This window comes from Oncorhynchus tshawytscha, linkage group LG27 (assembly GCF_018296145.1).
Source record: "Oncorhynchus tshawytscha isolate Ot180627B linkage group LG27, Otsh_v2.0, whole genome shotgun sequence".
NCBI classification, from domain to species: Eukaryota; Metazoa; Chordata; class Actinopteri; order Salmoniformes; family Salmonidae; genus Oncorhynchus; species Oncorhynchus tshawytscha.
The window spans coordinates 15248445-15261531 of record NC_056455.1 but is presented as its reverse complement, the minus strand read 5'-3'; the positions used below and the strand labels follow the sequence as shown (position 1 = coordinate 15261531).

At 45.0% G+C, this 13087-nt stretch overlaps 2 protein-coding genes across 2 annotated transcripts; both read left to right on the top strand.

Moving 5' to 3' along the window:
• The first annotated feature begins 2508 nt into the window (after positions 1-2508).
• Positions 2509-3995, top strand: LOC121841050 (ubiquitin carboxyl-terminal hydrolase 37-like). The gene is made up of 5 exons (XM_042307028.1): positions 2509-2938; positions 3047-3132; positions 3232-3274; positions 3452-3571; positions 3762-3995. Exons 1-5 carry the CDS (start codon positions 2754-2756, stop codon positions 3952-3954), a joined length of 627 nt encoding a protein of 208 aa, XP_042162962.1. The 5' UTR covers positions 2509-2753; the 3' UTR covers positions 3955-3995.
• A 604-nt stretch (positions 3996-4599) lies between these two features.
• On the top strand, positions 4600-7780 carry LOC121841049 (ubiquitin carboxyl-terminal hydrolase 37-like). Its single transcript, XM_042307027.1, has 8 exons — positions 4600-4655; positions 4783-4919; positions 5091-5184; positions 5281-5360; positions 6426-6563; positions 6667-6740; positions 7302-7440; positions 7656-7780. The coding sequence occupies exons 2-8, from the start codon at positions 4834-4836 to the stop codon at positions 7759-7761; spliced, it is 717 nt and encodes a 238-aa protein (XP_042162961.1). The 5' UTR covers positions 4600-4655; positions 4783-4833; the 3' UTR covers positions 7762-7780.
• The last annotated feature ends 5307 nt before the right edge of the window (positions 7781-13087 follow it).

The following is a 13087-nucleotide window of genomic DNA, read 5'->3' as shown; positions in this document are numbered from 1 at the left end:
GCTCCTCACCTGTTCCTTGTACTGGTCGGAATGGCGGTGCTCGTCCTACACCTGCATGCACACCTCCTTCAGCTTCTTCTCTGTCCGTCTGACAAGCTTATTGGCCGCTGCTCGCTCCCTGATAGGAGGACAGAGGAATGAGGTCATAGGACAGTTAGAGCACCACAGGAACCGCACTGTAACAAAGGCTGTCAGTCATAGATCTTCAAGTACATCTCTTAAGATTGCTTTTGACTCATTACATTGATCACTTTAACATTTAGATCACATTCAAGAACCTCTCTTCCAACGGGCTAAGCTTGTTCTAAAGCCCTCATGAACTCCTTCTGAGTCTTGGTCTCCTATTTCACCTTGTCTAATAAGGTATGGAGTTGTTATAAGAGAGTTGCTGTGTTTCTCACTTAGCCTCCTGCTCCAGCTGCTCCTCCAGCTGCAGTATCTTGGCCTCCAGGGCGGTGATGGAGGCCTTTAACTGGCTCTTCACGGAGCCTTCCAGCTCGCCCAGCAAGTCCTTGTTCTGCCTCTCCAGCTGCTGGCGCGCATTCTCACTCTTCTGGGTCATGCTGCGCTCTGCCACAAGCTCCAGGGTCAGGGTGTCCACCTGGGGGAGGAGAGGGGGAAGAGAGAGGTGGAGAGAGGAAAACAGGGAATGAAGGAGAGAGAGGAAAGTGAGAGAGAGATAAGAGTATTTTTTATGGTAGGGCTGAATAATGGATTGTTCCCTGGTGGTAGTAGGATCTACAATCTACTCTGCGAGAACAAATGATGCTTTGCATTTATGTCATGATCTGTTGACAGTTGTGACTGGTGTGGTAGTGACCAACTGGGTTTACAGAACAGCAAATATACAACAAATGTACTAACGTTAGTATTTTTGTTTTGTTTACAGTCACTAGGCAGAGTGGCACCTTTTCAATGAGGTACGGTCAGAGATTAATAGATCCATCTGTGTTAAGGTGCTCCTAACAGTATATGCTGATAAAGACAGCTTGTCGGTCAGAAAGGTTGGATATTAGGTTATTAAATGACTGAGTCTGCGCTAGAGTGTGCAGCTCTCCTTTTCAAAGGTCCTCCTAACAACCATTGCAAAGCTATGTTCGATCTGTATCAGACCAGAGTCAACTGAAGTGGAATGGGCATTTTACGTTCTATAATTGTAACGATTCTCCTCGTAGGTGGAAGGAGGAGAGGACCAAAGCACAGCGTGGTAAGTGTTCATCTTATTTAATGATGAAAGACCACTTCAAAATACAAAACAACAAAGTGAAAACCGAAACAGTTCTGTCTGGTGCAGACACACAAAGACTGAAAATAACCACCCACAAAACACAAAGGAAAACAGGCTACCTAAAAATGGTTCTCAATCAGGGACAACGATTGACAGCTGCCTCTGATTGAGAACAATATCAGGCCAAATACAGAAATAGAAAATCATAGAAAAACTAACACAGACAACCCACCCAACTCACGCCCTGACCATACTAAAACAAAAGACAAAACAAAGGAAATAAGGTCAGAACGTGACAATAATAAAATGTTACTCTAAAGTATCTTAAGAAGATAGAAGCTAATAAATATGTTTTATGTTTACTGTATATTGTATAGGCTGTAAATGTGTCTTTACGTTTGTCTATTAATGGCAGCATCAATTCATCAAGTCAAATTCTGTGAATGTGTGAATGTAGGACACTTGGCCAATAAAAGTTGTTTTGATTCTGATAGACAGTAATGTTACTTTGAATGTCCTAGCCTCTTCCCATATCCCATACAATCACGCGTCAGTGGCCCAGGGAGCGTGGGAGAAAGATAACCCAATGTTTTCTCAATAAAAAACAGGTGTATTAGCAAGAATCTAGTTAATTTGTATATTTTATGAAAACGGAATAACTCTGAATACACGATCAATTCATTTTGTAAATTATTTTTCAACATTTTGGTGTGTGTAATTTGTTGGCTATTTATGCTGTTAACTCGTAGACAGGCGCATCATAATTTGGTTTATGACATCACAATGTGAAATAGGCAACATATTTTGATGTTCTGCAAACTAAGGCACAGTCTACAAATACACTGAAATGGGATGTTTGTGTTGCTGTAAAAAGGTATGTGTCAATTCTGGGCTAGAATTTGTCTAATTCTGTTACAATTTAGAGTATATTCTATTCTTTTCAGCTATTACTAGTTGTTTCATTGTCTATTTATTTGTGCCAAATGGCAGGATTTGGGACAGAGGGTTTAACTGTATGGTTACAATGGTTTTATTTTTATAAACATGTATTTTTGCTATTTGTTAGCCTATGATACAGAATTCAATATGATTGGGTGACGAGTTCTTTATTTTATGGCCAGATCATGTGGTTTGGGTGTGACATTTGCTGCTAGTTCAAATATAACATATATAATGTTTCTACAAACAGAAAAAGAAGTGCAGAGTTCGCCTCGGGATTGGGAGCCGCTGTCCATCGCCGTTCCCAATCCCACCCAAACTGACGTCATTGGATGCCAGCATGGTAACTGCGTCAGTTTGGAAAAACCGGGAGAAGAAGAACGTAAAGGATCACCACCAACTTGATTCTTCCTTTGTCTCTTCTTTCCATTTGAAACCGTCTACAACATCTCTGACGCCCCTCGACCCCTTGTCTGGCCAAACACCAATCGGCACTCCCTCACCCCCCTCAACCCCTGGATCCCCTGTCAGATCCCCTTCCACTCTCTTCAAGTTCTTCGGCCTCTCTTCCCTCTCCTCTCTCCACATGTCATCTCTCTCTTCTTCTTCTTCTTCAGTGGAAGGATCACAGACCTCCTCCCCTTTTAGTGCTTCTTCTGTTTCCCTGGCTGTCTCAACTCAGTTTTCCTCCTCCTCCCCTGCCCCCCAGTCCTCCTCTCCAAACCCCCTGGACCACCATGGAGAGACCAACAAAGACAGTGAGACTGCCAGGTACTGCAGCCTGATATCACATTTCATGCCAACCAACACCATGAAATTGAAATGAAAAAAACAATATAATATAGCTAACCTAATGCATATGTCTGTGTGTCTTTACAGAGATCTTATGAGCTCTGAGGTCAAAGAGGTGGGGGCAGTTGTTCCACAGACAAAGAGAATGGTACCCCTATTTGCTGGCATCGCAGGTCTGTAAACGGGTGCCATTTTTTGGTGCTATTTGTCTCAATTCATCTTTGACAAAGCTTCTCTCTTACCGCTCTCCGTCTCTCTGTCTCTCTCTGCAGAGGCCTCCATTGACCTGAAGGCTTCCTCTGTCTCCTTGGAGAGGTAAGTACTGTAGACAATAGCCACCTTCATCTCACTCAACTCTACATAAGAGTGGTCGCTCACACCATGACATGGTAAGGAATATATGTATGCCTGTACATTAAAACAGTGTTCAAACAGACCGATTGGTGTTGAGCTACTGCTACTGAGGCCTCTACCCTGTCTCTCTTCCTCCAGGCCATTGGTCAGGTCTCGGGAAGCCATGGCTTGCCTCCCCAACCTGGTCAGCAAGAGTAGCACCCAGCTGGGGGAGCAGAGCTGCACAGGCGAGGGCGAAGACAACACCAAGCTCCTCGGGTAAAACACACACACATCTACACACACACACACAAACCTACTCTTATCTCTGAGCTCTGCTTTTTGTTTTAAATAATTCGGTGTGGTACTCAGAGTTATCTTGTGTTCATGCCTTACAAATCCATTCATTAGTTTACCTTTGGTCCACAGTTCAGATATTAGTGTGTAACTGATGGCTTCTTTCCCACAGGTTGCCTAATATTGGCAACACCTGCTTCATGAACTCTGTTCTGCAGTGCCTGCTGGGGCTGCCAGCATTTTGCAGAGACATCCTGAGACAGCAGAACATCTGGAGTTCCTCCCCCTCCTCTAAACTGCTATGGTATACAGCCTCGCTCTCACCCTCCTGTCCCACCTGTACACACACTGACCCACCCACCTAGACGCTTATAGTTACAGTACACAAGTTCAGCCTCAATGTATGTGTCAGTGGAGGCTGCTGAGGGGAGGACGGCTCGTAATGATGTCTGAAACGGAGCAAATGGAATGGCATCAAACACATGGAAACCATGGAAATCTATCTATCTATCTATCTATCTATCTATCTATCTATCTATCTATCTATCTATCTATCTATCTATCTATCTATCTATCTATCTATCTATCTATCTATCTATCTATCTATCTATCTATCTATCTATCTATCTATCTATCTATCTATCTATCTATCTATCTATCTATCTATCTATCTATCTATCTTATCTATAGGTATGGATGGATGGATGGATGTATATTGTCCTTCGTACACTCTTAGTGTCTCATATGATTTTTAAGATAAAACCACACCCAACTCAGCTTCTGATTAACACCAGAGATGATTTCCTGTCACAATCAGGAATCAGTTGAATCATATTTGATCAGAGGCTAAAGTAGAAGCACAGAGCTAATCTGTGGCCAAGGTGAGAGAGTGAAACCTGAATGCATGCTCTTTGTCTCCCTCCACAGCTGCTTTGCCAAGTTACATCAGGCCAGGCTTTCTGGAGGCACTGTTAATGCTAAGAACAAGGAATAAGAAAAAATCCTTCAAACAGTCAAGCGCTGTCTTTCAGTTGTCAATGAGGACTATGAGGAAGACTATGAACAGGTAAGATATTATTTGCTAAAAGACTCACTTAACAATAAACCTGGGACACGTGACAGTGTTTTTCCTCAGCTCTGTTTCAGTTGTAGTTGTTGATGTATTTTCTGCTTCTTTCCCATTCTTCTCTTAGGATGCCCATGAATGTGTGTTGCTCCTCCTCTTTCAGCTGAAGGAGGAGGGTATGGCATTAAAGGGCTCACCAGAGCCATACACCTGCCCCGTGAAGCAGTTAGAATTCAAGCTGAAGACTTCCCGTACCTGCACCAGGTAACAGCTGTCATTTGTATACGGTGTACCTTGATGTCGTCATCACATTTGTGAGGAGGTTTTATGTCAGCATAACATGCAGGATACAGAGGTAAAGCATTAAGATAGTGTGTAGAGGGATCAAAAGGTTTGTGTTGGATAGCTGATGCATTTCTCTCCGTACTTCTGAAGCTGTGGAGTTATAGTGTATGGTCAGGAGGATTATAATCACCTGTCACTGAGCCTGAGCCATTACCTGACACACAGCCTGGACCTCTACTTTAAGGTCAGCACTTAGCTTAAACCAAGAGTTAGTATGTCAAGGAACACTATCATTAATGTCATAATGTTCATAATTGTATTGCTATCCTTTGTCACCTAGCCATCTGCGTTAGAGTGTGCATGCAGGGTGTGCTCAGGCAGCATGGCATCTGTGACTAGGCACTTCCTCACGCTGCCCCGGTGAGTCCCTTCATCATCATCTCAGATTACAATTGACAGTCCTGATCTAACTCACCAAACTGGGTTATTGATTTGAGTACAAGACTGATTCCTCTGTCTGTCTGTCTGTCTGTCTGTCTGTCTGTCTGTCTGTCTGTCTGTCTGTCTGTCTGTCTGTCTGTCTGTCTGTCTGTCTGTCTGTCTGTCTGTCTGTCTGTCTGTCTGTCTGTCTGTCTGTCTGTGTGTCTGTCTGTCTGTCTGTCTGTCTGTCTGTCTGTCTGTCTGTCTGTCTGTCTGTCTGTCTGTCTGTCTGTCTGTCTGTCTGTCTGTCTGTCTGTCTGTCTGTCTGTCTGTCTGTCTGTCTGTCTGTCTGTCTGTCTGTCTGTCTGTCTGTCTGTCTGTCTTGTCTGTCTGTCTGTCTGTCTGTCTGTCTGTCTGTCTGTCTGTCTGTCTGTCTGTCTGTCTGTCTGTCTGTCTGTCTGTCTGTCTGTCTGTCTGTCTGTCTGTCTGTCTGTCTGTCTGTCTGTCTGTCTGTCTGTCTGTCTGTCTGTCTGTCTGTCTGTCTGTCTGTCTGTCTGTCTGTCTGTCTGTCTGTCTGTCTGTCTGTCTGTCTGTCTGTCTGTCTGTCTGTCTGTCTGTCTGTCTGTCTGTCTGTCTGTCTGTCTGTCTGTCTGTCTGTCTGTCTGTCTGTCTGTCTGTCTGTCTGTCTGTCTGGTCTGTCTGTCTGTCTGTCTGTCTGTCTGTCTGTCTGTCTGTCTGTCTGTCTGTCTGTCTGTCTGTCTGTCTGTCTGTCTGTCTGTCTGTCTGTCTGTCTGTCTGTCTGTCTGTCTGTCTGTCTGTCTGTCTGTCTGTCTGTCTGTCTGTCTGTCTGTCTGTCTGTCTGTCTGTCTGTCTGTCTGTCTGTCTGTCTGTCTGTCTGTCTGTGTGTCTGTCTGTCTGTCTGTCTGTCTGTCTGTCTGTCTGTCTGTCTGTCTGTCTGTCTGTCTGTCTGTCTGTCTGTCTGTCTGTCTGTCTGTCTGTCTGTCTGTCTGTCTGTCTGTCTGTCTGTCTTTGTAAATGCCTGCCTGCCTGCCTGTCTCTGAGCAGGGTCCTAATGCTTCATATCAAGCGATTTACTGCAGGCAACTGGGAGCCAGAGAAGGTGGATGATCCCATGTCCATCCCTGCAGAAATAACCCTCCCAGCCGTATGTGGGAAGACAGCCCATGTCCAGTATGGAGCCAGGTTGGTTTACACTCTGTTTGGGGACATTGCACATTGAGTAGCCAACACACACCATGATTTTCACACACTAGATATTTATTTTCAATGCCATCAATTTACACAGGGCAAGCTCCCTGGGGAGAAACAACATGGACAACACACCTGCAAACTCCCCGAAAGGCACCCTTGATAGACCAGGTAGGACATTGTGTTACTGACATCATGCAGAACACCCTCTCATGAAACAGGACTGTTGAGGAAAGCAAGTCGGAAGCTGAAGTTAAGAGTATATTTGTTGATAGGTTTCCACTTCACTTTCTGGTTTGTATTTACACTATATTTGATATACCCCCACCAGCTTCAAATTCCTCTGACCAGCTAGAGAAACCAGCTGACAGTGAGAAAAAGCAGCAGGCAGCCGCTGTGGTGAGGAGAGAGAGAGAGAGAAATAGAGAGAGAGAGAAAAATAAATAACAGATAATTAGATCCAGTTGAGATAGTGGGCGGATCAAGATGAGGCAGTTATAGAAGGCACCCCTATCCTGTAGACAAAATAACAATCCTATCATTAAATGTGTTTCCTTACAGAGACACCAGCCAGACAATATCTACAAATTGTCAAGTGTGATCTCACATCTGGGAGACAACATGTATACAGGTATGCAGGCATGCAGGTATGCAGGCACGCAGGTATGCAGGCACGCACACACAATTATGAAAGCTTAATGTACACTCTATTTTGTTTCCCTTGTTCCCTAGGCCACTACATCAGTGATGTTTTGGACAGCCGTGGCAGTGGGTGGCTCTGCCTGGATGACGCACATGTCTTGAGGACAGATGAGGCCACTGTGCTGAAGGAGATTGCACAAACTGCCTACATCCTGTTCTATGTCTGCAGGTTAGGCTCTAGGCCACAAATTTGAGAAGAATGTCACAAATGGAGTCAATGACGACAATGAGTCATCAAGAAAAAAAAAGTGTTTACCAAAGCTAGAAAGATGATTCATTGACCACGCATTAAGAGTTATCCCTTTAACCTGTAATCCCTCTGTATGTGTTATTTTTCAGACATTGTATGTACATGTAAGATCTCCCTGTCATTTCTCATTGAAGTGGAGCAGGTGAAGGAGACCAGGCCCCTCACTACCAGGAGAAGCACCAGGAGAACCCATCATTAAACTCAGGGAGAGGCACAGCGCTCAGGGACCACCTGGAGTAGCACCTACCACACACCAAGACCTACCACACACCAAGAAACATCAGATTCATCGAATTAGGCTGCCCTACACCACCATCAACTGCCTTAGACCACCATAAAGCTGCCCTAGACCACCATCAGGCTGCCCATCACCACCATCAAGCTGCCCTACACCACCATCAGACTGCCCTACTCCACCATCAAGCTGCCCTCGACCACCATCAGGCTGCCCTACACCACCATCAAGCTGCCCTAGACCACCATCAAGCTGCCCTACACCACCATCAAGCTGCCCTATACCACCATCAAGCTGCCCTAGACCACCATCAAGCTGCCTTAGACCACCATCAAGCTGCCCTACACCACCATCAAGCTGCCCTAGACCACCATCAAGCTGCCCTACACCACCATCAAGCTGCCCTACACCACCATCAAGCTGCCCTACACCACCATCAAGCTGCCCTACACCACCATCAAGCTACCCTAGACCACCATCAAGCTGCCCTAGACCACCATCAGACTATCCTAGACCATTAGGACATCACGCTGCCCTAAACCACCTAGACACCAAGCTGCCCTAGACCACCAGAACACCAGGCTGCCCTAGACCACCAGAACACCAGGCTGCCCCAGACCACCCCTAGACCACCAGGCTGCCCTAGACCACCTGGACATCAGGCTGCCCTAGACCACCTGGACATCACGCTGCCCTAAACCAACTAGACACCAAGCTGCCCTAGACCACCAGAACACCAGGCTGCCCTAGACCACCAGAACACCAGGCTGCCCTAGACCACCTGGACATCAGGCTGCCCTAGACCACCAGAAGAAACAGCCTACACCACAAAGCATGTACCCACTCTAGGCCATCAACTGTATGTTTACAATTACATAAATATAAAACATCTCACCGACCGAGTGCAATTAATGTTCTTTTACTGTACATGGTAGTGAATAAATGTACCTACAGTGCATTCAGAAAGTATTCAGATCCCTTGACTTGTTCCACATTTAGTTAAGTTACAGCCTTATTCTAAAATGGATTCAATTATTTTTTCATCTTCTCATCAATCTACCCCATAATGACAGCAAAAACAGGTTTTTAGATTTTTTTTGCAAATTTATCAAGGAAACATAAAGCTAAACTATCACATTTACATAAGTATTCAGACCCTTTACTCAGTACTTTGTTGAAGCACCTTTGGCAGCGATTACAGCCTCAAGTTTTCTTGGGTATGACGCTCTAAGCTTAGCACATCTGTATTTGGGGAGTTTCTCACATTCTTCTCTGCAGATCCTCTCAAGGTCTGTCGGGTAGGAAGGGGAGCATCGCTGCACAGCTATTTTCAGGACTCCAGAGATGTTCAATCAGGTTCAAGTCCGGGCTCTGGCTGGGCCACTCAAGGACATTCAGAGACTTGTCCCCAAGCCACCCCTGCGTTGTCTTGGCTGTGTGCTAAGGGTCGTTGAACTGTTGGAAGGTGAACCTTCGCCCCAGTCTGAGGTCCTGAACGCTCTGGAGCTGGTTTTCATCAAGCATCTCTCTGTGCTTTGTGGCGTTCATCTTTCCCTCGATTCTGACTAGTCTACCAGTCCCTGCTGCTGAAAAACATCCCAACAGCATGATGCTGCCACCACCATGCTTCACCGTAGAAATGGTGCCAGGTTTCCTCCAGACATGGCGCTTGGCATTCAGGCCAAAGAGTTCAATCTTGGTTTCATCAGACCAGAGAATCTTGATTCTCATGGTCTGAGAGTGTCACGTTCTGACCTTTATTTCCTTTGTTTTGTCATTATTTAGTATGGTCAGGGCGTGAGTTGGGTGGGCAGTCTATGTTTGTTTTTCTATGATTTGGGTATTTCTATGTTTCGGCCTAGTATGGTTCTCAATCAGAGGCAGGTGTCATTAGTTGTCTCTGATTGAGAATCATACTTAGGTAGCCTGGGTGTCACTGTGTGTTTGTGGGTGATTGTTCCTGTCTCTGTGTTTTGCACCAGATAGGGCTGTTTTGGGTTTTCATGTTTCTTGTTTTTGTTAGTTTGTTCATGTGAAGTGATTTATTAAAACATGAATCAAAATAACCACGCTGCGCTTTGGTCCGCCTCTCCGTCAATGGAAGAAATCCCTTACAGAGAGTCTTTAGGTGGCTTTTGGCAAACTCCAAGCGTGCTGTCATGTGCCTTTTACTGAGAAGTGGCTTCCGTCTGACCACTCTACCATAAAGACCTGGTTGGTGGAGTTCTGCAGAGATGGTTGTCCTTCTGGAGGTTTCTCAAATCTCCACAGAGGAACTCTGGAGCTCTGTCATAGTGACCATCAGGTTCCCGATAGCTCAGTTTGGCCAGGCGGCCAGCTCTAGGAGTATTTGGGGTTCCAAACTTCTTCCATTTAGGAATGATGGAGGACAATTCCTTCGACCTCATGGTTTGGTTTTAGTTCTGACATGCACTGTGAACTGGGACCTTATATAAACCTTTCTTATACAGGCCTTTCTAATCGACCTGGCCGGGGTATCCTGGAAGGATATTGATCTCATCCCGTCAGTAGAGGATGCCTGGTTATTTTTTTTAAATGCCTTCCTACCCATCTTAAATAAGCATGCCCCATTCAAGAAATTTAGAACCAGGAACAGATATAGCCCTTGGTTCTCCCCAGACCTGACTGCCCTTAACCAACACAAAAACATCCTATGGCATTCTGCATTAGCATTGAACAGCCCCGGTGATATGCAGCTGTTCAGGGAAGCCACCACTGATAAATCCACTATAATTGAGAATTTCAATAAGCATTTTTCTACGGCTGGCCATGCTTTCCACCAGGCTACTCCTACCCCGGTCAACAGCACTGCACCCCCCCACAGCATTTCGCCCAAGCCTTCCCCATTTCTCCTTCTCCCAAATCCAGTCAGCTGATGTTCTAGAAGAGCTGCAAAATCTGGACCCCTACAAATCAGCCGGGCTAGACAATCTGGACCCCTTCTTTCTAAAATGATCTGCCGAAATTGTTGCCACCCCTATTACTAGCCTGTTCAACCTCTCTTTCGTGTCGTCTGAGATTCCCAAAGATTGGAAAGCAGCTGCGGTCATCCCCCTCTTCAAAGGGGGGATCACTCTTGACCCAAACTGCTACAGACCTATATCTATCCTACCCTGCCTTTCTAAGGTCTTCGAAAGCCAAGTCAACAAACAGATTAGCAACCATTTCGAATCTCACCATACCTTCTCTGCTATGCAATCTGGTTTCAGAGCTGGTCATGGGTGCACCTCAGCCACGCTCAAGGTCCTAAACGATATCTTAACCGCCATCGATAAGAAACATTACTGTGCAGCCGTATTCATTGATCTGGCCAAGGCTTTCGACTCTGTCAATCACCACATCCTCATCGGCAGACTCGACAGCCTTGGTTTCTTAAATGATTGTCTCGGCTGGTTCACCAACTACTTCTCTGATAGAGTTCAGTGTGTCAAATCGGAGGGTCTGCTGTCCGGACCTCTGGCAGTCTCTATGGGGGTGCCACAGGGTTCAATTCTTGGACCGACTCTCTTCTCTGTATACATCAATGATGTCGCTCTTGCTGCTGGTGAGTCTCTGATCCACCTCTACGCAGACGACACCATTCTGTATACTTCTGGCCCTTCAATTGGACACTGTGTTAACAACTCTCCAGGCAAGCTTCAATACCATACAACTCTCCTTCCGTGGCCTCCAATTGCTCTTAAATACAAGTAAAACTAAATGCATGCTCTTCAACCGATAGCTGCCTGCACCTGCCCGCCTGTCCAACATCACTACTCTGGACGGTTCTGACTTAGAATACGTGGACAACTACAAATACCTAGGTGTCTGGTTGGACTGTAAACTCTCCCTCCAGACCCACATCAAACATCTCCAATCCAAAGTTAAATCTAGAATTGGCTTCCTATTTCGCAACAAAGCATTCTTCACTCATGCTGCCAAACATACCCTTGTAAAACTGACCATCCTACCATCCTCGACTTCGGCGATGTCATTTACAAAATAGCCTCCAATACCCTACTCAAGAAATTGGATGCAGTCTATCACAGTGCAATCCGTTTTGTCACCAAAGCCCCATATACTACCCACCATTGTGACCTGTACCCTCTCGTTGGCTGGCCCTCGCTTCATACTCGTCGCCAAACCCACTGGCTCCATGTCATCTACAAGACCCTGCTAGGTAAAGTCTCCCCTTATCTCAGCGCGCTGGTCACCATTGCATCACCCACCTGTAGCACGCGCTCCAGCAGGTATATCTCTAGGGTCACCCCCAAAACCAATTCTTTCTTTGGCCGCCTCTCCTTCCAGTTCTCTGCTGCCAATGAAACGAACGAACTACAAAAATCTCTGAAACTGGAAACACTTATCTCCCTCACTAGCTTTAAGCACCAACTGTCAGAGCAGCTCACAGATTACTGCACCTGTACATAGCCCACCTATAATTTAGCCCAAACAACTACCTCTTTCCCTACTGTATTTATGTTATTTATTCATTTTGCTCCTTTGCACCCCATTATTTTTATTTCTACTTTTCACATTCTTCCACTGCATATCTACCATTCCAGTGTTTTACTTGCTATATTGTATTTACTTTGCCACCATGGCCTTTTTTTGCCTTTACCTCCCTTATCTCACCTCATTTGTTCACATCGTATATAGTCTTGTTTATACTGTATTATTGACTGTATGTTTGTTTTACTCCATGTGTAACTCTGTGTTGTTGTATGTGTCAAACTGCTTTGCTTTATCTTGGCCAGGTCGCAATTGTAAATGAGAACTTGTTCTCAACTTGCCTACCTGGTTAAATAAAGGTGAAATCAAAAATAAATCAAATAAATAGACAGGTGTGTGCCGTTCCAAACCATGTACAATCATGTACAAGTATTTCTGTTTTTTGATTTTGTATAAATTTGCTACAATGTCTAAAAACCTGTCTTCACTTTGTCATTATGGGGTATTGTGTGTAGATTGATGATTTTTATATCCATTTTGAATAAGGCTGTAACATAACAACATGTGGAAAAAGTCAAGGGGTGTGAATCCGTTCTGAATGCACTGTATAAGAGGCAATCTGTATCATTCATTCATGTTGGGTAAAAAGAGGTAAAAGTTCATATTACAACAATATTGTGTGTCTGTGCACAGTCTATCTACGCACTCCCTCAGGGTTTTAATGTAACCACAAATACAATGAAGTAAGGGAACAATGAATGGCAATGTAACATAGACCATACATCACATATCAGTTTGGAGACAGTCTTGACCCACAACTACTGTGGGAAAGACTAAGAGGACATCAATGTGTTGCACAAGAAATATAGAAGAAAAAAA